The sequence below is a fragment of the Cariama cristata genome, unplaced genomic scaffold, assembly GCF_000690535.1.
Source record: "Cariama cristata isolate BGI_N322 unplaced genomic scaffold, ASM69053v1 scaffold12726, whole genome shotgun sequence".
Lineage (NCBI taxonomy): Eukaryota > Metazoa > Chordata > Aves > Cariamiformes > Cariamidae > Cariama > Cariama cristata.
This window is the reverse complement of record NW_009623854.1, coordinates 1-21,538: the sequence shown is the minus strand read 5'-3', so window position 1 is coordinate 21,538 and position 21,538 is coordinate 1. Positions and strand designations below refer to the sequence as shown.

Here is a 21,538-nt window from a genome sequence, read left to right as displayed (position 1 = left end):
CTGAAGTTTTACTTCAGTTGTATATTTGAGAGAGAAAAATCCAGAGCTATACGAAAGGAAAGATTATCACAGTTCTCCTGGTGAGCATTTTGACTTCGGTAAAAGTCCACAAAGGAAATGCTGTTCTCAGGTGACTGAGGATTCCCATTTGAAAATTAGTGCATCTCCTGAAGGCACCAGATGTCAACCAGCAGAAGTCCTGGTAAATTCTAAATGAAAACATTAAATGATAATTGTGTTGTCATTAAAAATTACCCAACAGTAGATCCTTCAAGCAAACAATGAAGTATATTTGTATAAACAGTGTTGTAAATGCTAGCGTGTATTTCAAAGTGGAAGCAGAGATTGAGGGGAATTTTTTGCTTTAGCTGTTTCTAGAGCTTTAAGCAGTCTGTAAAGATTCTTTCTACAGAAGTATTTCTTTACAGAACCTATAGATACAGCAGTAGAGAAAAATCAACAGCAGCAGTACCAACAATTCTGTCTTATTGCCTTCACTGAGCACATCTATGTCTAGCTAAAATCTTTTGTAGGTTTTTGCTTGACCCTTTCAAGAATGGAGGTTTTGTGAGCCTTCTTTTCCAGTGTGAGCACCCAACTTGCATGGCCGAGTTACCACATTAGCTACAAAAAGTTTCCTTTGCCTGTCTAAGGTGTTCATCTCCCTGGTAACTGCATTCCCTATGTTCATATGTTCACTGCCACGGGAAATGTCTTTATTTTTCGTAGGATCATTTTTCTACTATTTATTAATAGGGTTGTGCTTAAATAAATTTATTTTGTGTATTATTATTGTTCTTGTTGCACAGGAAAGCTTCTGTGGGACATCTGTCATTGTGCCAGAGCTTGAAGGGGCCCTTTATTTAAAAGATGATGGAAAAAAGTCCTGGAAGAGGCGTTACTTTCTTCTACGAGCTTCTGGAATTTATTATGTACCCAAAGGAAAAACCAAGGTCAGGAAGCCAAATAATCCTTTTAGCAATAAAACAATTCATGGAGGTGAAAGTGAAGAACTCCCAAGGTGACATTGCAAGAGCACTGTCTGGTGCATCTGAGAGGGTTGGGGGTTTTTTTTGGTTTAGCTTTGACTACACCACTTGTGCAAATATTAGAATGTCACTGAATCCTGTCACATTTCTCTCCTTTTGATTTCTATGGATAGATAAAAGCATTAATGAAATAGCACTCCTCCGGAAGTCAGCAGGGGAAAGAAAAACAGCACAGCACCTTCAGCTGGTGGTGTGCTGTCAAAATGCTTCACTATTACATGGGGTCCCTGTGGAAGAATATTTTGAAAGTTCTCAAGTAAACTAATTTCTTATCACAAAAAAGGTGGAATTTTACTTTGTTTGATACTGACTTTCTGTTGCACATGAGGGTAGCTGGCTTCTCATTTCCACAGTGATGAGGTAGAATGGTGGTTTCTGGGACTGGTGGTTTGGTGTTGTTTTTGGTTTTTTGGGGGGGCTTTTTTGTATTCTGAAAACCACTTCTGTTACCACTTACAGCTCTGCTAATGCTTCATATTTGAAAATTCTGGTGCTGCTCATGGAGCTTTACTGTTAGGATTTGTGCTGTGAAACTTAACTGTTCTGCTATTCCCTGACTAAATTACAAAGACAAAAAAAAATTGATAGCTTATAAAAGAGTGCCATGCTGCTCCTCCAGGGACCTATGTTTATAACCAAATCTCAGACCTAGATTACCTTGCTGCTTTCACAGCAATTTATTTTGACTTTACCTGACCCTGAGATAACAGCTTTCTGTCTTCAAATCATGTTGCACACACACAACATGCTATCAATTAGGAACTAGAATGCTATTTGGATGGCACTTAAGGTGGAAAGAATAGAAGAATGGTTAAACGAAAAGTCCATCTTGGATATTTCCTTGTAGCCTGCCTCCGACGATGGCCAGTAGCACAGTGCCAAAGCAAGGCAAGCATATACTGATAGTTGCCCAGCCTTTTTTCATCATCCAGTGATACCCATTTCAGTGACTTTCCATCATAGTGCAAACGAGGAAAGTGCTTTCTTTTTTCAGGTGATAGACTGCAGACATAGTCTCAGGATGGAGCCATGCCGTCACCTTGTAACAACTGTTTAACACTTTATTGCCTGTTAGTCATTACAGCCCGTGTACCACCCTGACTATAACTGAGCCATTTTAAGGAACTGTGTGAGAGCTTTAAACTCACTATATTACCAACTCAGCCACTCACAGATATTGAGGGCCTTGAATCTAGTTCTTTCGGAGATAGTCACAGCCCTTTAAAATGCTACCACAATCAACTGTTTGCTCTTGTGTCTGTAACAGCCTTCAGCAGAAGGATGCATATGTCCATGCTTCAACCATTCCAGAGAAGGTCAAGTCTTCTAGCTCAAATCTGTGTTTAATGGTGATTTAAGTTAGTTACTGGACTCTGTATTGGAACAGCTGAGGTTCAGGTTCACGTCTTTTGTGGAGACAGTAATCTCTGGTAGATGAGCAGGGTGCAGTGAGGATGCTAAACATCTTAAAGCGCTGCAGCAGAATTGAGTAGAGCTCTTCAGTCAAAGCCCTTAAATTATGACAGTTCATCTCACGTCAGGGCGGTATGAAGAGCGCACATGCACCTTGCTGAAGTCATTCGGTTGTGGGTAGAGTGATCTTTCATTGAGGTTTAGAAACAAACAGTTGGTGGACAATAATATCTTCAGCTGCTGCAGCTGTTTTGAAATTCATCATGTAATCATATTTTCACTTGTTATAAAAAAGCAAAGCAGTCTGGCATACCTTTGACACTTTATGTTGGCTGTAAAATACATTGCAAACATGTGAAAATACAAGGACACATTTGGATAATTTTACACACATGCCTTTGGTGTTTTTTGTTGCTTGGGGTTTTTTCGTTAACAAACCAGGCACCAGTCAGCACTGCTGTCTTAATTTCTTTCCTCAGCATTAGTCTACTTATATCTCATTCAAAAATATGCTGTTAGTGGACAGGGTCACAAAATAACAGAATCAAAATTGCAAACACAATTTTAAAAATTGTTTCTGTTAATTGTGTTGCGTTGTCATGTTAACATTGCAGAAATACTAGCAATTAGCGCCTTTGTCCCTTGCATAAAAATTTGTTCCTTACTAAGAAGAAAATAACAGCTGCATTCATATTGGTCATAATTGTCATTACCTGGTTTGTAAAGGACAGGACCATCTCATTATACTGCATGGATCTGAGCACATTTAGGAACTTACAGTGTTGGAAGATCCTAGGTCCACACAGTCAATGACAAAATCCCTGACATCAACTTAAAGAGAGAAGCCCTATCTACATATAGTATGGTGTGTTTCTTCTCCCCATAAATCTTACTTGCAAACTGAATTTGTAAATAAACCCAACTCAAGGATTTGTTTGTAATGAAAGTATCAATAAGAATGAGAACAGCATAGAAGAACCATCATATGCAGAAATATAAACCCATTCTTAAGGGTAGAGAGGCTTTGTAGTTTGTTATTTTATTTTTTCTTTTTTTTCACAGTTTCCTGATTTCTCAGTTTAGCCAACAGTGACCATGTGACATGGCCATTTTTGCATTTCCCCTCAAAGGATTGCAAAAGTTATGCTTTGTATGCAGAATTCTGCACTGAGAAGTGTGCCAGCAACAGAAACCTTGTTACTTTAGCAACATATTGTGAACAAGCAAATATTATGATAAACAGAAAAGGAATGATGCCAGGAAATTTGAGACAATTCAAAGCAAAACAGGTGAAATATGTGCTTATTACCAGATGGGAGTTTGTTTGTTACGTATACCAAATAAAAACAATCTCCCAAAGCAATTTAGAATCCCAAACCTTCTTTCTGCACTCAGAATTGTAAGGGTGTGGTTGCAAGGCCTGTATCTATTTTACTGAAGTTATTTCTTACTATGGTGTTCTATTTGGTCATCTCAGCCATAAGCCAAAATCTCCACACAAAGCAATAAAGCACAGCAAAACCAGAACAGCAGCAAAATGTTGCACTGTGTTATATATTATTCCTATATATACTGACCCTCTTCCAATTGTCAATTTAAGAATGCGCACTCTTAAAATTCATCTTTCTTCAGTCAACTTCACAACAGTTAAAAAAATAAAAAGCATTGACATTCATGCACCTGAAAAAAGTCCTGTTGATGAGTTTCATATCAAAATTCAATTTGTTCTAACAATGACATGTTTGGTTTTCATTTATAGACATCACGGGATCTGGCATGCTTCATTCAATTTGAGAATATGAATGTTTATTATGGTTCTCAACACAAAGTGAAATATAAGGCACCTACAGATCACTGCTTTGTCTTAAAGGTAATGTACAATAAAAATAAGTTCTGCAAATGACACACACAGTTACTTTTCTATGTTAACATGTTTAGTTTGAAGCTCCAGGGACCCTGATGAGATGGAATAGCTCCTGCAAAATCATGTCTGTTTTCTTCTTCACTTCATTGTTGATCAGCAACAAACCTTTAGAACCTTATTTTTAAGTACTGGTAGTCCTATGATATATGTCTACACTGCATCTATAAAGTTGTCTTCAAAACAAGCCTGAATATGCTTCCAGTGACTGACTGTTCAGGTGACTGAACACATCTGGACAAATGGCACACAAGGCAGATGTATGACGAGAAGACTGGAGTCCCTAATGTTGATGTTATGAGCACTATGGACTATATATAATAAAAGTACGTCTACTTTTTATTTGCAGTGTAGTGATACCTGTTGAGTGGTTTGTTGAACTGAGATGCAAAATCTTGCAGGAATAGACATCTCAAATGGCGTATTTTATTGCACAACTGTTTGTCACAGGAGGGCAAAAGACATTGTTCACCTGCTCATGAAAATCAGTGCTTGCTGTTGAAGTTAAGTATCTCATTGCTGCCTCTCCAGGTAAGAGCACTGCAAATAGGCTGGGAATTCTGCATTCCTCTCAGGAAACGAAAAGAAGCCTATGCCTTTCACATAGTTCAGATATCAGAAATGAAGATTTGAGGTTGCAGTAATTAGACCTTGACTGCTATCTGTCATTAATACAGATCTTAGAATACAGTGGGATTACTACGTACAAGACAGAAGATAATCTTGTTGCTGTTTTTCTATTTAAAGGCCTGCAGTGCAAACAAGATACTAGAAAACACAGTATCTTGCTATCTCAGGAAAAAAATGCAGGAAACATTCACATCAGAGGTCACTTCTAATACCACATTTCTGGCTGTAGCTGCACACTTACAGCTCTTTTTTATTCAGTTTCAAAATGTCTGGTAGACTAATTTACACATGGCCAAGCAGAAGTGGTTTATAGACCCAGACTTATTTTCTGAAGCAGATGTGTCTAATTAACACAGATAAGCAGTTTTAATACTATAGTTCTTTGCTAAGTGCTCTGCAAAAAGCACTTTATCCTTTTTTGTAAAACAGGAGTGAGCCTTCTGAAGTTAACAGGTAAGCATGAATTCTGAAAAATACAACTGATAATGAAAAAAAAGAAAAAGGGGAGCTGATTTAAAAAATAAGGAGAAATTGATTTTCTAAACAGATGACTGGTCAAAGCAGTATCTGACTAATTTAATAACAGTTATTCAAGTTCTGTTCAGATGAAAATACAAGCATGATTTTTTGAAGTGTATGTAGCAATGTGTTTAACTGTTCACAACGATTAGGAAAACTTTCTGGACTTACTGCCATCTTTTGTGAAAAGAGTTATGCTCTAAATAAGAACTTACACCAAAAAAAGTCACAACTCAACTAAAATACTTGCGTTATTGGATGTGTGATGTTAGCACTGTACCCTCAATGTGAAATGTGAAGAACAAGATCAAAAGCTCGCTAGGGAAAGCTTTATGTGTAATAGGCTTATAGATCTATGAAACTGACTTAGCAAAAATGTTTGCTCTGATGCTCCTAAAATGTGTTTGTGGTATACTAGAATAAACATCATATTGATAAGATCATTATATCCATGCAACACTACTTAGGGATGAATAGATTATGTTACAGTGAGTGTTCTTCATTTTAATTCCAACAAATTGGCATTTGGTAGATTCCCGACTGGCTCGGTTTCAGACTTGGCTTCTTTTAACAGCTGTCTCTTGCAGTGGCAGGAGTTGGTCAGGAAGTATGGGGAAGTATTAATATCTTCAAATCTTCTGTAGTTTCAAAAGGGGAAGCCTCCCACTTAAGGTGGCTTCCTGAGGGTGATGCAATGCAGAGTTTCATGTTTATTATAATTTCTGTACATTAATTTGAATTCTGTGTACCTTTTTGAAGGCATGCAGCTGAGATGAGTTCTGTCATATCCTGGTCTTATCTTTGGAGGTTGGAGCTGAGGATGTAATACATCTTGAGATCTGTGGGTTGAGGGAAGGAGCAAAGTTAAATGTTGGTCCCTCTGATTAGATGCTTGGTGACATGAAAGTGTGTGGACAGAAACACAGAGACACTTACTACGCTTAGTCACATTTTGTTCCTGTCTGGTTTTATATGGAAGTCTCCCAGAAGAAAGTATCTCTCTTTCTGGGAGGCACTTGTCCTAAGATGTCAAAGGAAAACAAACCATCATCCTTGAGGTATATCTTATCCTGCCATATTTTGAGAATAAAGTCCTCAAGGTGAAATGACAGTACTTTTGCAGACAGGTGCAGTGAGCAAAAGGCAATAGATTTAACAGCTACACGTTTGTCTCTGTTATACTGGTAACCTAGTAATTTTGAAGGAACTTGGATGCCGAGCTCAGTCCAAGCCAGAGGGAAATTTCTCCACGGCCAAGGCTGCACTGCTGTGTCTTCACACCTCTTCCATTCCTCTGTGTGTGCCTCGGGACAATGAGCTCTGCAGAGGTTCTCTTACTTGTTTGTGTTGGCTGCAGGAGAAGATTATGTGTCTTTAAAGCAAATGGGGAAAAGTAATTGGAAGAGTAGCAGCCATAGCCCATGCTAGCTGTTCACTGAGGATGGCTGTAAATCAAAGGAGATTTTCACGTTTTGGAAAATAGGTTAGTCTGCAAGCCTTATTAGCTAAGCTGTAACACCACTTGGAAAGTTTTTGAATAATAGCATACTACTACATTTTTTCAAGAATTGTTGCTTTCTGAGGACCCCTTTAGGAACTGCTGTGTCAAAACAGTCAGCAGTCATCACCCAAGTTGCTTGCTCTGGTATGTTTCAAATTTAACAAAAGAAACTGCTCAGCTCAGAGGCAAGAGACCACCTTGTACTTTATAGTGCAGGACAAATGCGAGCTTCAGCTTGCAGCTTCAGCAGTATCTTGCTTCTGTACTAGGTGGAAAAGCCTGCTGAATTCAGAACCAGACATAACTTCCCAGCTTTGAGCGTTGACTTGAAAAAATATGGTATTTATTTCTGACTAGTTAAGCTAATTGGCATCCTTACTTCAAGAACAGGAGAATGCCCTTTGTTCATTCAAATGACAGCAAATGGCCAGTGAGGTGGGCTGATTTGGAGCGGAATATGTCCTCATGCTTGAAGGAAGCATCCCGTCTTTTCCTCCAGTCCCCATTTGAATGATGAGCCTTCTAAACAAATAGCTAGGCTAAAACCAGTAACATTTGTACCTACCTTCAAAAGTCCTGTCTCATATTAGCAGGGAGAACTTTTTGCCTCCCCTCAATCTTCGTCATCTTTATGGTGTGTCTTTATGGAGTGAAGAGCCCTCAAGAGATATTATGAGAACGAGCAGAGCATCCCTGCCATTTTTGTGTCTATGTGCCAGGCATCACCAAGAACTTATGGGAAAGAAGGACCCTATAACTAATGTTAATCACAACCCTGGTGACTTGGTTTGGGCTAGAACAATGATATGTCTCAGGTTGTCTGACACTGCCCTGAACTATATGGGCTTTTGTCTCAAAGTCTTCATGACATTTCTTTGAATGTTGCTTCACCTTGATCTCTCTAAATGGGATGTGGGCTTTTTTTCCAGTTTCTTCTCTTAGGCTACAGTCAAATGAGGGGCTCACAAACACAGTGAGCCTTTGGTCCTAGTGCCTGTCCCAACTAACATGCATCCTATCGCTGGGAGCTGGCAGCTCCCTCTCTCCTGTTTCTTTTTTAATCTAGCCATTTAATTTCAACTTCAGAGGTCATACCTGGGTTACTTAGCTGATGCTGGCTTGGGTACTGGTGTTAGTGTAGCAACAACAAGATCATGCACATCATGGGCAGGTTGCTTTGATACTTAGAAGCTGGGGTAGGTTTTGCAGCCTGTGATGTTGGAGCTGCACCTAGATTAGCGATTTTAAACTAGTTCAGATATAAATGTAATTGTCAGCAGATCCGCCCTGTAGGATGTTCCTCTTACAGCTAGAGAAGCATGATGTGTTATGAGTGCTCCTTGCCTATAATTTCTTCCCATTACATCAGTACCCCATTGTATATACTGTAGCTCAGAACAAAAATGCGGTGGTTTTTTGCTTATTTGTTAACCATCAAGACACTGAGGAGATAATGGAGAAAAGGGTGGTGTGCAAGAAACAATTCAAAAGCATATCACAGTGTCTACCAGCAAAAGAGACCGCACTTTGCTGAGCTTATTCAGGAGTTTCCTTTCAGGATGATTCAGGAGACAACTGCAGTAACTGAACAAAGCACTTGCTTCCTCAAATCAGCTCCTCTCAGGCAGCAGAAAGCCCAGCTGGGACCAACTGAAAAGAGCACAGCTGGCTGGTTGGTGTCAGAGAGCAGGGTCACCTTTAGCTGTCCCCGTGCAGCAAACCAGAACCGATGTGGCTGGCTCCTGAGGGTGAGTGCAGTCTGGCACAGAGGCTCTGATGGAGTTGGCTTTCAGGAATCCTTAGGCTTTGGGGCAACTATAAAACTTGAAGAACTGTTTTATTTCCCAGTAGCTACTTGATCTGTGCTGAGCTATAACCTTCTTAAATTGAATTGTTCTATACCACTGCTAAACAAGCCTTCCTCCCTCAAAGGAGGTCTCGTATTTGAAAAACAAAAAACAATTGAAAGAACTCTCAACATATTAAAAATAGAGCTTCTGAATAAAATAAATAGTTTTGGTACATCTGCTTGTGTAAACCTGCAGATTCTTCCTATTTTCTGCTCAGCCTAAATGTAATGCTTACCAGAATTTAAAGATCCCACCCTTCACTTTGACATCAGATAAAGTGAGTCTTTTCTTAATAGAGACCTCCATATGCAGAAAAGAGGAAAGGAAAGGGCAGCTGAGTGTGAAGGAAGACACTCACTTAAACCTGCATCTGTCAAGGTCAAATCTGTCCCTCTGTTCCAGGCAGAGGAGGCAGGAGAGGGTAGCAGCATGGACCTCCCCGCCACCCTGCGGAAAGTGCTGACCACTCCTGGGAGAGAAACAGCAAGGGAATAAAAATCTCTCTCCTTCACAGAAAAAGTAATTTCACACACTGCACACAGCAAGTGCACAAGTTGGAGTGGTTTGGTTCCTCACAGTTGCGTTTGCATTGCCAAATTTTTATGCATATATCCCTGGCAGATCTTCTCTTTCACCGTCTACTATGTTACATGGGAAATGCTGTGGAAATGGATGAGACCTTTTGTGATTTATTTCATATTCTGAAGCTGAAAGCCCTCAAAACCAAGAGATTCCACCATGAAGGAAGGGATCTGTTCATTATGCTAGCGACAGCATCCATTGCACTGAGCAGAAATTATGAACATAATGTTTATTTTGTGCATTAAGAGTGTCTGTGTGTGTGTGTGCACGCACACACACGCTAGTCCAGGAGCTGGTTTTGTCACACCATGTTGAAAAATCTTTCAAAGCATACAAATAGCAAGGTAATCTATATGCAAATTTGCTTGTTTAGTCAGTGTGATGTGCCTGTGACAAAGAGTGGATTTAATTATAGTTTATTGGTGCTGGTTGTGCTTGAGTAATCTGGAGGTAATGGTGCATAATGCTGAATTAATCTAGGATGAAAAAAATTGGTTTCCTGGGGATAAACTGAGACAAAGGCAAATCACCCTCTATTTCCACAGCTGGGCACATTTTCCTGTGCAGTCTAAACAGCTACGTTTTCCTGGTGTCATTTGGAAACTACGATTTTAAAAAAAAATTCCTAATGATCCAAAGAATTTTGGAAGTAAACTGTCAAGAAGTATAGCTTCTGTTTGCAACAGTGGCATCATTCTAGCAGGTAATTTGGTTTTCAGTCACTCCGCTTTTGATTCCCTCCTCCCTTCACACCCAGTATGCTCCATCGCAGACCAAGTCATGTACATAATGCATTCAACGCAATGACAGTTAAGAAGGTAGAAGATATGAATTAGCAGTGTTTGAGATAGAAAACGGTAGGAAAAAGATATAGAACAAATGGCTAGTGCAGGAAACAAGGACAGAAAACAGATTTTCTATTTCTTTATGTGAAAGATTTGAAAATCGTTGTGTTAGCGTGAATGCTTCAGATAAATATTTCAGAGTAAAATTCATTGCTAGATAAACTGAAAAAGCAAAAGCAGAAATACTCTTTATTACAGAACACTTTCAGATATGTGGGATTACAGTCATAGTACATGCACATGGTTTTGCAAGCTTAATGCATAAACAATGGGGAGAATAAGGACAGAAGATGGACAGTGAGAAATGGAATATAATAGCTCTGGAAAATATTATTTGCTGCATAAAGCAATCCTCTTTGGTTGCAGTGACTATTACATAGATTTTTAATGACCTAAAAATTTTGTCTCAGTCATTAGAGAAATGTGGGTCAAAAGAATAATTTCCTTATAATAGGACAGTTACTGTTTTATCTGTAGAGTTCACATGTGTCTTCAAAAGATCAGTTAAACTTGGTCATCTTAATGCATAGCACCAGAATTGACCACATTTAATAGTAGATGGCAAATTTGAACAACTTCAGTGGATTTTTGAAAGGTACTGAGTATTAATTCTACTTGCAGTCATGGGAGGCAGAAGAATCTCAGCTGTTCTGAGAAGCTAGCTCAACATACCACAAGTTCATCCGTAGAAGATAAGGTATCCAAAAACATTGACCATTTTGTGAAAACTTGGCCTAAAGCCAAAGCTTTTGATCCAAAGTTAGGCACTCTTTATGCTTCTAGCTATTGTTTCTGCCTCAGAGACTGAGCAATGATCCATATATTTTGGGGCAAGGAATCCAATAAGACGCCTGAATAACTTCAGTTTACTTTTCATCTTCAGTGTTGAAAGAAGGCAAAGCAAAAGAAAATTTTATTGGGATAATCTCTAATTTCATGTACACATGGCCTTTAGTCATTTGTTTGGCACAAACCACAGAAACTACATCATTCAGTTCCCATTTCTTCAGGTTTTCAATGTGTTCTATCTTTTTTTCCTTAGGCAAAGAGTTTACTTTAATCTGAAAATGTGATCTGTGCACAAATATTTTTTTTAAAGGTCTCCAGAAAATAAGCTCTTTATATTCAAGTGCTACTGCTTGCTTTATCTCTAGACAGTTCATACTTGTAGAGGAGACAATGGGTCAGAGGAGAACACTAGATTCTCTTCCAAACCTTTTCAGTGCTTTTCTGCGTGGAACACGGCACATTCTTTTGCAGCCTGACTTTTGAGGTGCTCCAGCCTTAATAAGGAAGTGGACAGGTGTCCAACACTTCCAATAATCAGGCCCAATGATGTGACTAATTCGTCATTACTAAGAGTTTTGACATCAACAGAGAAAAAAGTTCACTGTAGTCAAATTAGGTTGCATTTTAATACATGGTACTATTTCAAAGCACTGTTCCATTTTTTTTCTGTAAGAAGAAATCTAGAGTCCCTTTCTACTTGCATATTACCACTTTTCATTCAGACTATGAATTCTGGGGTGGTTGCTTTTTAAACAGTTGTCTTTCATAATTCATTTCGGTGCTGCATGTTTCAGAGGCAAAGGTGCCGAATCTTTCCAGAGGAGATGTTTTCACTTTGCTGTCAGATGATTTTAATGACCTTTTCAGGACACAGCATGCACCATGTAACAAAATAATTTATGTGTCTCTGTGTGTGAGACATGTAAGCTGTGGCATACGGAGGTTGGTGTTACTTTGCCTTAAAATACAGTATTTCTCGCATGACTGTCATGATTGATACTGTTACGACCTCTGTAGTCTCACAGAGAGGTTATTACAGGGACTATAAACCTAGTTTAGCACAACCAGACTTGCGTGGTGACTGTACGTCTGTGTGCTGTGCTAAAGAACTATCCTGAGAGGCAGGAGCTGTGAAAGGAGGAAATTGATTCACATGGATCTTCACACCAAGTCATCATTTCCAGGGACTTTCAGCTGTCTAGATTCTTCTCTGAATTGATTATCCTGAGTCAGCATTTTTACATGCTATCTAATAGATTTTGCATGTGACCTGAAGTTTTCAGTGGAGAGTGGAGCTTGTAAAGGTCAGAGTCAACAGCAGAGTCTTCTGCTATTTGTACTGCCAAAGTAATTTCACTACAGTACAGTTCTTCCTAAGTGAGCAAGCTGCTGGGGTGGGGTACGGCAGTTCTTGGCTGAAACATTATACCTTCCTATCCAAAGTAGCATGCCTCCTGCATCTAAAAACCACAAGAAGCCAAATGCCTCCATCTAAGCCACTTTCTAATAATCTTTTAGAGGTATAAACCTTCAGTATTAAGCTTGGTGCTGCTGGTGTTTGGTCTGGTGGTGTGGCCTTGCACACAGCTGCAGTAGGCAGCCTCTGCACTGGCAGCACGGAACAGTCCTCCTTAGACCTGATCCAAAGCCTAGGAAAAGTAATGGTGGTATTTCCAGTCAACATCAGTGGGCTATGGGTCCAGTACAAAGTTATGTTTTATGTGTCATTGGTAAAGTTACACATAAAAAGAGAGCCAGCGCTGCTGCTGCTTCTTGGAAAGTGAGAGACGATACAGTTCTTCGCTTTTATGATGTGAGGATACAGGCTGCCTGCATGGCTTTGAGGTGTTTAACCTTCCTTATGAGAGCTGGGTGTTCAGCAGCTTGCTAGTTTAGTTCCTAATTGACAAGAGTATACTTGTGACTCGACATTTAATCATGGATGCTGATTGGAGTAATTTAATCAAAAAACTGATTGGGGTAATTTGGAATAGGCCCCACTGGTGAATGTCAGTGGTTAAGATGTATTGTCCAGTGGAGACAATAGCTAGTAAAAGATAGGGTAGAGATTAGGCAGTGAATAACTCCTGTGTTTTCGGACACGGGACACACTAGCCTTGTTCACTGATAGTTCCCTCTCAACTTCTCAGGATGGTGAGAACCCCACAGTCTCACAATATTCACAGACAGGGTAAGCAGTGAGGTGAGGAAGCTTGCTGATGGTGCTACATTATTCAGATCATTGAGGAACGGTCAGACTGAAGAATTCTGGAAGACCATTGTGAGGCTGGGGTTCTGGACAGTAAAATCATAAATAACATATGGTCTGGGTATACACCCAGTAATGTGCATAGGGACGAAAGCAATCAGAACTTCACCTGTGAAATTACTAACTTTGAGCTGACCTGTACCATTCAAGACCAAGATACTGATATGGTATGTAACTTGATGAAAGCTTTGTTTCAATGCTGAGTGGTGGTCGGATATGTAAATCAAGCATTAGGAATGATTAGGAAAGGCATAGATAATTAAATAGCGAACACTGCTGTAGCGTGGCACAAGTCCATGGTTTCGCCTCACCTGTGCAGTTCTAGTCCTCTCTTCTCAAAGAGGATATAATAAACTTGGAAAAGGATCAAGCAGGAGCAACAAGGATAAGCAAAGGTGAGGAATGACTTTATCTTCAAGAATGACTGCAGAGACTAGACGACTGTAGGCTGGAAAAAGAGACAACTTGCCAGGAACGTGATGCAGATCTCTAGGCTCAGGAGTGGCATGGAGAGGTGTGGATAGGGGTCAGCCATTCAGTGTCTCTTCCAAAACAAGAACATTACACAAAGCTAGTAGCAGTCAGGTTCAGAGCAAAAGGAGATGGTTCTTCACTGAGTGTGTAGCAGACCTGTGAAAACTGTTGCTAAAAGATGTTGTGAGTGCTAGAACTCTCTCTGGGCTCAACAAAAAGCTGAAAAAGTACCTGGAGGAGAAATCCGTTGAAGAATCTAAATACAGAGAAACCCTCTCCAGCTCAGAAGATCCTCTGACCTGAAAATAGTTGCAGACAGGAAGAGTACAGAGAAGGAAGTATCATATATGCTTGTCTTGTTCTTTCTCTTCCCTCAGTATCTATTTGTGACCACTGTCCAAGTCCAGGGACCTTTGATCTGACACAGTTCATGTGTTCTTGTGAAACTGGTAGGGTGCCCCAGAGGAGAGGTCTGCAGCAGCCCCTCTCAGCTCCCCAGCTGCAGATCCCTGTGGCAGAGCTGTGTCTATGTGCAGCAACATTACTTAGCTTGCTCTATGCCATGTCCTCCTCTGCCTTCTTTATGCAGCATGCACTTTCTTCCAGATGTTTGCATGAATTATCTGTTAAATTATACAAGTGGTTTTTTTTTTCCTTGTAAGAAAACACTGTTGGTAGGTGTGGTGTTTGAAAATGAGGGGAGACATGTAGACCCACTGGACTTTGTCATGAAGAAGGGAAAAAAAAAATTCTTGCTTTTTCATTTTTGAAAGCTTTGGGTGCCATCTGCTGGATTCGGTAGGACCTTACACACTGGAGCAAAATTGCTAGTTGCTTGTTGAAAAGTGGTTGAAAAATTGAATTTACCCAGGGTTGCAGTGTCTTTGTTTGCACCTCCTGGTCCTTTTGGCTCTGTTGGTGATAAGGTAACCCAGGTCTGTGGCATGTACTCTGCCACACAGAGAAGTGCCTGCTTACAGTTCCCTTTTAAAGATGCTGTTCAAACTGAATTCTCTAATGGTTTTCACTGCCTTTGGTCACATAGTGGGGAAACGGTGGAAGGAAATAAGGATTGTCAGGCATTGTGTCCTGGCCATGTATTGCAGTAGCAGAGCCCACTCTGAGCAGCATTTGGGCTGTCTGAGGCTGCCGGAGACAGGGACAGGCAGACGCTGGAGAGCTGGAGAAGGGTGTTTGTCCAGGAGCCCTGCTTACTGCCTCTGTTTGGTAGGTGGCATAGGTGTATAGCTGCAAGATACAGCCCTGTATGTTGAACTGTGTGAAGGGGTGGTGTGTGAGTGTAGGTGGGTGAGGCACAGGTCTATGGGATGGGCACGGTGGCTGCTCTGCAGCTACGGCACCTGGTGACAGTGAACTGGTGTCTCTGGGCTTGCAATGTGAGATGTCCCTAGCTCTCACCTTGGGAATGCCCAAGAGCAAGGTAACAGAATAAGGTAACCATGGGCCCTTTTAGAGGGCTGAAGCAGACTTGGTATATTCATCGTCCAGGGGAGATGGTCCGCTATGTGTCTGCAGAAGAATGGTGAACAATATGACCTGTGTGAACAGCTGAGTTCACACATGCAGGGAGCTGTAACACAGTTACCCACAGCACTGCCTTGGGACACATCTGTCACTGTGAGACCCCTCAGAGTAACATCCCTTTGTTTTTTTCTTCCTCACAGTTATCTCTCTGGTGTGTTCACTCTCTCTCCGTAATTTGATGATACAGGGCTTTGGCAGCAATACTGGCTTGCATGGTCCCATCCTTTCATCCATCCCTTGCTACTTGTTCTCTCCCCAAGCCACAGTGCCCCTTATCCCCATGCTGTATCTGAGGCCGTGCTGTGTACTGCTGGGTTTAAAAAAAAAAAAAATAATCAAAACTACAGCATGATGAAATGGGTTATATTTAACTCGGACCAGTTCCTTTTTTTTTCGAATCACAATGTGCCCTCATAAACACAAGCAAGGGAAACCGGGTGTCTGCAGCGCTGAGGGGGGAGCAGGGACATGTGGCTGAGGAGCAAGACCTCTGTATTCAGCTCTGCTGCTGAACTCCTGGATCACCCTGCTGTGACCAGGGTTTGGCCTCCGCACCGGGGATGCCCTGACCATCAGCAGGCATCTGTGAGGAGACATCTGGGCTGCTCACAGTGCTCTGCACTGTGAGGTGTCCTGCTGAGCTCCCCACGTCCTGCACTGCTCTGGTCGGGGGACTCTACGATATGTATAAAACCAGGGTCCTTGCTGCTAGCTGGAGGTATGCTTTGAATTTTCAACTGCACAGGCTGAAAAGAGAGTGGTTTGACAATAGTGAATTCTTGGAGCATATTTGTGCGTTCACAATATTTCACTAACTGTGCACCTATAATTTGTAAGAATATAAATGGAAGTAACACATAAATGAGGGTTAATGAAGGCTTTTCCTTTGGTTTCTTTCTTTTCCTTGCGTATCAAGAGGTGGCAGTATATTATTCCATCCAAGCTACTAAAGACTTACAGCCTCTGCTGCTGTAGCAGGGGAACCAAATTCCTTTAGAATCTTAGAGACGATGTTCAGTCTCAGGCAAGTAGGCAGCCTGGCATTTTGGTGATCTTTGAGCTGCAATGGTACGTCACCACATACCAGTAATATGTTGATCAGTAAGGGGAAGAGATCCTAAATTTTGTCCAAAAGAACAGAAAAAGGTTTAAAAATTGTAAAGGTTTCTGGTACAAACAAATGAAGAAGATTACTTCTGATGGTGTTGCATTTTGAATGATCCTCCATCTAGAACATATGGCAGTTTTACATAGCTGTTGGCAAACGACAGCAAGAGCAAAGCAGAATAAAAATGTATAGGAAGAAAGCTAGAACTCGGCCCAAAGAGAGGCAGTCAGTTAGAAGGAAAAATCTGTTTCAGCTGAGAGTTTATGCTTAAACAAATTTAACATACTCTTTGAAGACTAATTATGTTCAGCATTCAGTCTGGATGCCTTACATATGAAAAACCACAATGAGAAACAGACTTCCTTCCAGTGTTTATGCATTAAGTGGTAGACCTTGAACCATACTTCAATGACTTCAATGAGCTCTAGATCACTATTGGATTTCTGTAACCCTTGAATTCATATTATAATGTATTAAAATTATTTCAAGCAAACGCTGCCAGTGGCAACTCATGTATAGTTCATAATCACCATCTTTTTTATATTTTCTTATACTTTTTTTTGCTGCTTCTTTTTTTTGAAATCATCTTCATGTTAATGTGGTGCCTACAGGCAGTGTTCTCACCGAGGTTACTGTGTGGTGCCTTCATACTTTTGTACAGTGATTTGATTTCTGTGTTTGTCTTATTTTATGAATTAATATCTTTCAGCACCCCCAGATTCAAAAGGAGTCACAATATATCAAGTACTTATGCTGCGATGATCAAGCAACCCTGCATCAGTGGGTAACAGGAATAAGAATTGCTAAGGTGAGATTAGAAGTTAATTTACTTAAATATGTTTTCTGTAAAATCCTGTCTTCCTCAGGTTACTGACTGTCATCACCTCAACTGGAAATACTGTCACTAAGAATGGAGTTTCATGCGAATTTTAGCATAGAAAGAACAAGCAGAAGGGCATGACTGGGATGGCTTTGCTGAATGTTCCTGTACCCTAGTTATCAGCGTGTTTTTCTCATTAACATGGGGTGAATTCTGTAGCTATAAAACTCATGTACTCATAAAACTTACTCCATAGTTATCTGGCACGATAATAATACACTGTGGCTAAAGATATGCAAGCTCTGGTCAGTCCAACTGTAACATTTTTCAGACAGTTCTGCCCAAATCGTCTGCCTCACCCTCTTCAAAAAGATCCTAATTCATAGCCCATTTTGTTTTGCATAAAGCATTAAGGGAGATGGGTTTATACATAGCCCAGTATACTGGCTGTACACAGACCTGCCTCTGTTAGGCATATATCCTTTTCTGCCAGTTCTGCTGCAGGGTGACATCCAACAAAGGTTTGGGGTGAACATCAAATTATTTTGTGTCTTACTGACACAAACACAACCGTTCTACAACTGTTGGCTCTAGAGCCCAGGATTCAGTGTCCCAAGTCTCCAGTCTGAAAATGTAATACTTGGAAAGCATTGGAAGAAGACAGTTATTGAGAACAGTTGGTTTTAAAACCAAGTTTCAAGATGTTTACAGATACTGAAATGAACATAAAATGTGAGAATGATATCAGTAGGACTGTGTTTGGTCACGGGGATTCATGTTTTACTGTGCTGTTACAGAGAGGCTTTCTACCTGGCCCTATACAGAAATAGGTACACCACTTATAGAAAGCTACTTTTTAACAAAACTGGGTAGGAAGGAATGAGGTCAGAAAAGTTGTCCGAGAGCAAAATGAATGCTTGGCCTATGTCAAGCTCAACACCATGCTTATTGTATTGTTTTGATTGTTTTCCAGTATGGCAAGACACTATATGATAATTACAAATGTGCAGTGAAGAAAGCTGGCTTGTCCTCTCGGTGGGCAAATCAAGGAACGGTGGAACCAGCTGCCCCTGCAGGATCCTTATCAGCAGGTACCAATGCTGTCACAGCAGTTGAAATCACATTTATTGCCCTCTACTGTCATCATCAGTGTTGCACATAGTCTTTGTTCAGAAAACTATCCCATTAATTCAGCAAGATAATATCTTGTTCTAGACAGCCCAGCGTAGCTCTGATCTATAACTAAGCTAGCAGCAGAGCGCTAACTTTAAAGTTAGAACATGAAGGATACAAAGACAGACCACCAAAGGTCAGTTTAAAGCTGCATAATTTAATAAGGTATTTTTCTGTCGGCATCTGAATACAAATCCTTTACCCTCCCTCTACATTTTACAGATTGATGGTCTAGGTCTTGAAGTTTTCTGTTTGCTCATCTCTACACAGACTGTCGGAGCTTTTCTTCCAATGAGTAAAAGGGATGAGTGGGATATTCTGAGAATGATCATTTCAGAAAGAGATTATCATAGGGTGAGCCACTTTCTTTCCTAGCCTTTCACTCATTTGCATGATAACAATGTGGGTGTTAGGAGAAGGACGCAGAGTAAGAAAGGATTGGGTTATTTTCTAACTTTACTTTTCCAGTAGCTTCATCATACTGCTGTTACCTATTTTATCATTGTACAGATACAACAGTGCATGATACTAGCTGTAACTTGGGTGGATGTTTTTAGTTTGCCTGCTTAAGATATGCTTTATTTATTAGGAAGGACGTGCTGGCCAAGTACTTACTGTCATAAGACAGGCAAAGTCACAATCAGTCTTGGCAGTTCATATTCTGACTTCTCATGTAGACAACTCAAAATCCTCCAACCCCCTTTGGAAAGCTTCAGTTTGCCTTTTGTCAGCACATGTGAGAAGACAGTGGTCTTTCTACTATTCCTTGGGGTCAAGTCATGGTAATAAATGCACATTTGGGGTGGGGAGACCCAGTGACAGACTGTTTCAAGATCAGGGGATTTTCTGATGGTTGGGGGCGTGGTACTATTAGCAAGGGTGGATGGGACAGTTGTAGAGCATTTTGTGTTCTGGTGCTGATGGCGGTAGAGAGGTGGCTGGCCAGTGGGGCTCCATGCTGGTGCTGCAGTCTGTACTGGATATGGGCAGGATCGAGGCCTTAGAGAGTATATATACATCTGTATTAACTTCAGCTCCTGACTAGAATCCAGGAACGCTGCATGTGATCATAAAATATGCTGCTAATCTTAACTAATGGATCCCATTAAATGGTTAAGTAGCCTGGAAAGATTTTAGTCATGTATGTTGTCGCTGTGGAAATATCGCTGAAGGATCATTAGTGTTCTAATTGAGGCAAGTCACTGTGATTCTTGCTGTCTTAGTTATCATTACTGCCCTATATAAAACCTGGGGCCCAACTATAATACTATAACCTGAAAACTGCCAACTGTGAGCAGTTGTTGGCTCATGTTTTGGAAATGGAACAAGGCATGTTTTCTTCTGTTCTGTTTTCAAATGGCATGTAGCCATTTGTATGGGCCGATTTCAGTATAGGCTAAAATCTGCTATAGAAAACTACAGTCCTGTGTGAGCTTAGCAGGGGGCTGTACTCTGTTAACTTCAGTGACAGCCAAAAGCAATGCTCAGGAAGGCAAGTGGAACTCCTCGCATCTCAGGTAGCCTGTATTCCCCAGTCATACTGCTGTAGCCTGCATTTGTGTGTTCGCGTATACCCCAAACTGTATAGTCTGTGGTTTTGAAGTGTCCCAAGTGCCAGCTGCATCTCAGGCAAAATATGTTGTTTGCCTCTCTGTCTCACTATGTATGTCTTTGGACATTAAAAAAACAGTGTGTGTTGTGTTCCGGGACAATATCATGATGTTTGAAAGATGAAGGATGTTGCTTTCAGATGTTCTGTATCACTACAAGGCTCAGTATTTTGCATTATATATTTTGGGTATCTATATTTTGCATTATATTTAGACAATTTTTTTTCTTTTGCTTAAACAAATTTAATGCAACATAAAATTTTGGAGAACTTGACTTAGTGAGAATACTGTAACATTTAAATTAAAAATAAATCATGAGACTAGAATGCATGAACTCACATATTGGATTGACTAGGGGTCCTTTAGCTGGCTGACTTTGTGTATAGCATATGTGCAGGTATGTGGCAGGAGATGATATATCACATGTTGCTTTCAAGTCTTGCTTAGTTTATGAAACCTATTAACAGAAGAAGAAACAGATTACCATTTAGCCATGTCCCAGCTTTCTGGTATATCATATTTGCCAAGCAGAACACTATACCTTGCACTATATACACTGTATCTCTCTCTGCTCTCTTTCATTTAGTTAAATCTCAGCATGACTGAGGGCAGCAACGTCTTTGCGCAGTGTGAAGCCCAAACTCCTGCTCTGCTATGGGCAGCAAAGTGAAGAGAGACAGTAATTTTCTCCACTTGAGGGCATGGCCACAGAACTCAGAGATTTACATCTCTCTCTGCTGAGCACTTCCAGACACAAGATCACTTTTACCTCTTTATTGACTTCCATGTTAGTCCTTCAACAAACACAGACTGTAGTTCGAATGATCAAAATGGTACTTTGGATTAAATATGCTGAACGACATGCAGGCACAGGCATCAAACACAAGGACTTCAGACCATCTTCTGTATTCCTTGAAGCGTAAACAGCCCTAGTAAATTCAGTACACTGCAGAGTTCGTCTTCTCTGTCAATCATGTGATTTACAGGCATGGCAATAAAAATAATTTATTCTATTTCTTATAGTCATGGAACCTCTTTGCTAATCAGAAAAGTACATGTTAGGATTGAAACCATTGTTGTGTTTAAACTTACATTGTAGACAGCAACAGGTTCACTAGCATCCAAGAAATACATGAGTGGAACTTTACTGGATCTCAGAACTGTAAATTATAATAGACCTAAGGGAGTCATTAAGGTTTACAAATGTGTGTATCTAGGCACCAAACACTGTCTACTACTTTGACATGTACAGCTTCCAAAAATCCTAGACTAAACTGGAGAGTTTATTTAATCCTCATCAGACTATACAGGGGCTGGGGATTTTTTCACAATTAAACCCACAAATTTGTCCTTTGGTCTAACATTCACTTATTCCATTTGAAAGTACTGGATTATTTATGCATATCCCTTACATAGTAATGGTGCGCAGACATTGGTAAG

At 40.4% G+C, this 21,538-nt stretch overlaps 1 protein-coding gene across 1 annotated transcript in view; it reads left to right on the top strand.

Moving 5' to 3' along the window:
• The window catches only part of APBB1IP (amyloid beta (A4) precursor protein-binding, family B, member 1 interacting protein), a gene marked incomplete at both ends in the record, with an annotated part of 33,857 nt that extends 15,451 nt beyond the window's left edge, over positions 1-18,406 (top strand). Inside the window, 4 exons of the mRNA XM_009702932.1 lie at positions 810-953; positions 4,222-4,332; positions 17,205-17,303; positions 18,289-18,406. Coding sequence (XP_009701234.1) covers positions 810-953; positions 4,222-4,332; positions 17,205-17,303; positions 18,289-18,406 — 472 coding nt within the window. The remainder of the gene's footprint in view (positions 1-809; positions 954-4,221; positions 4,333-17,204; positions 17,304-18,288) is intronic.
• Positions 18,407-21,538: the final 3,132 nt, after the last annotated feature.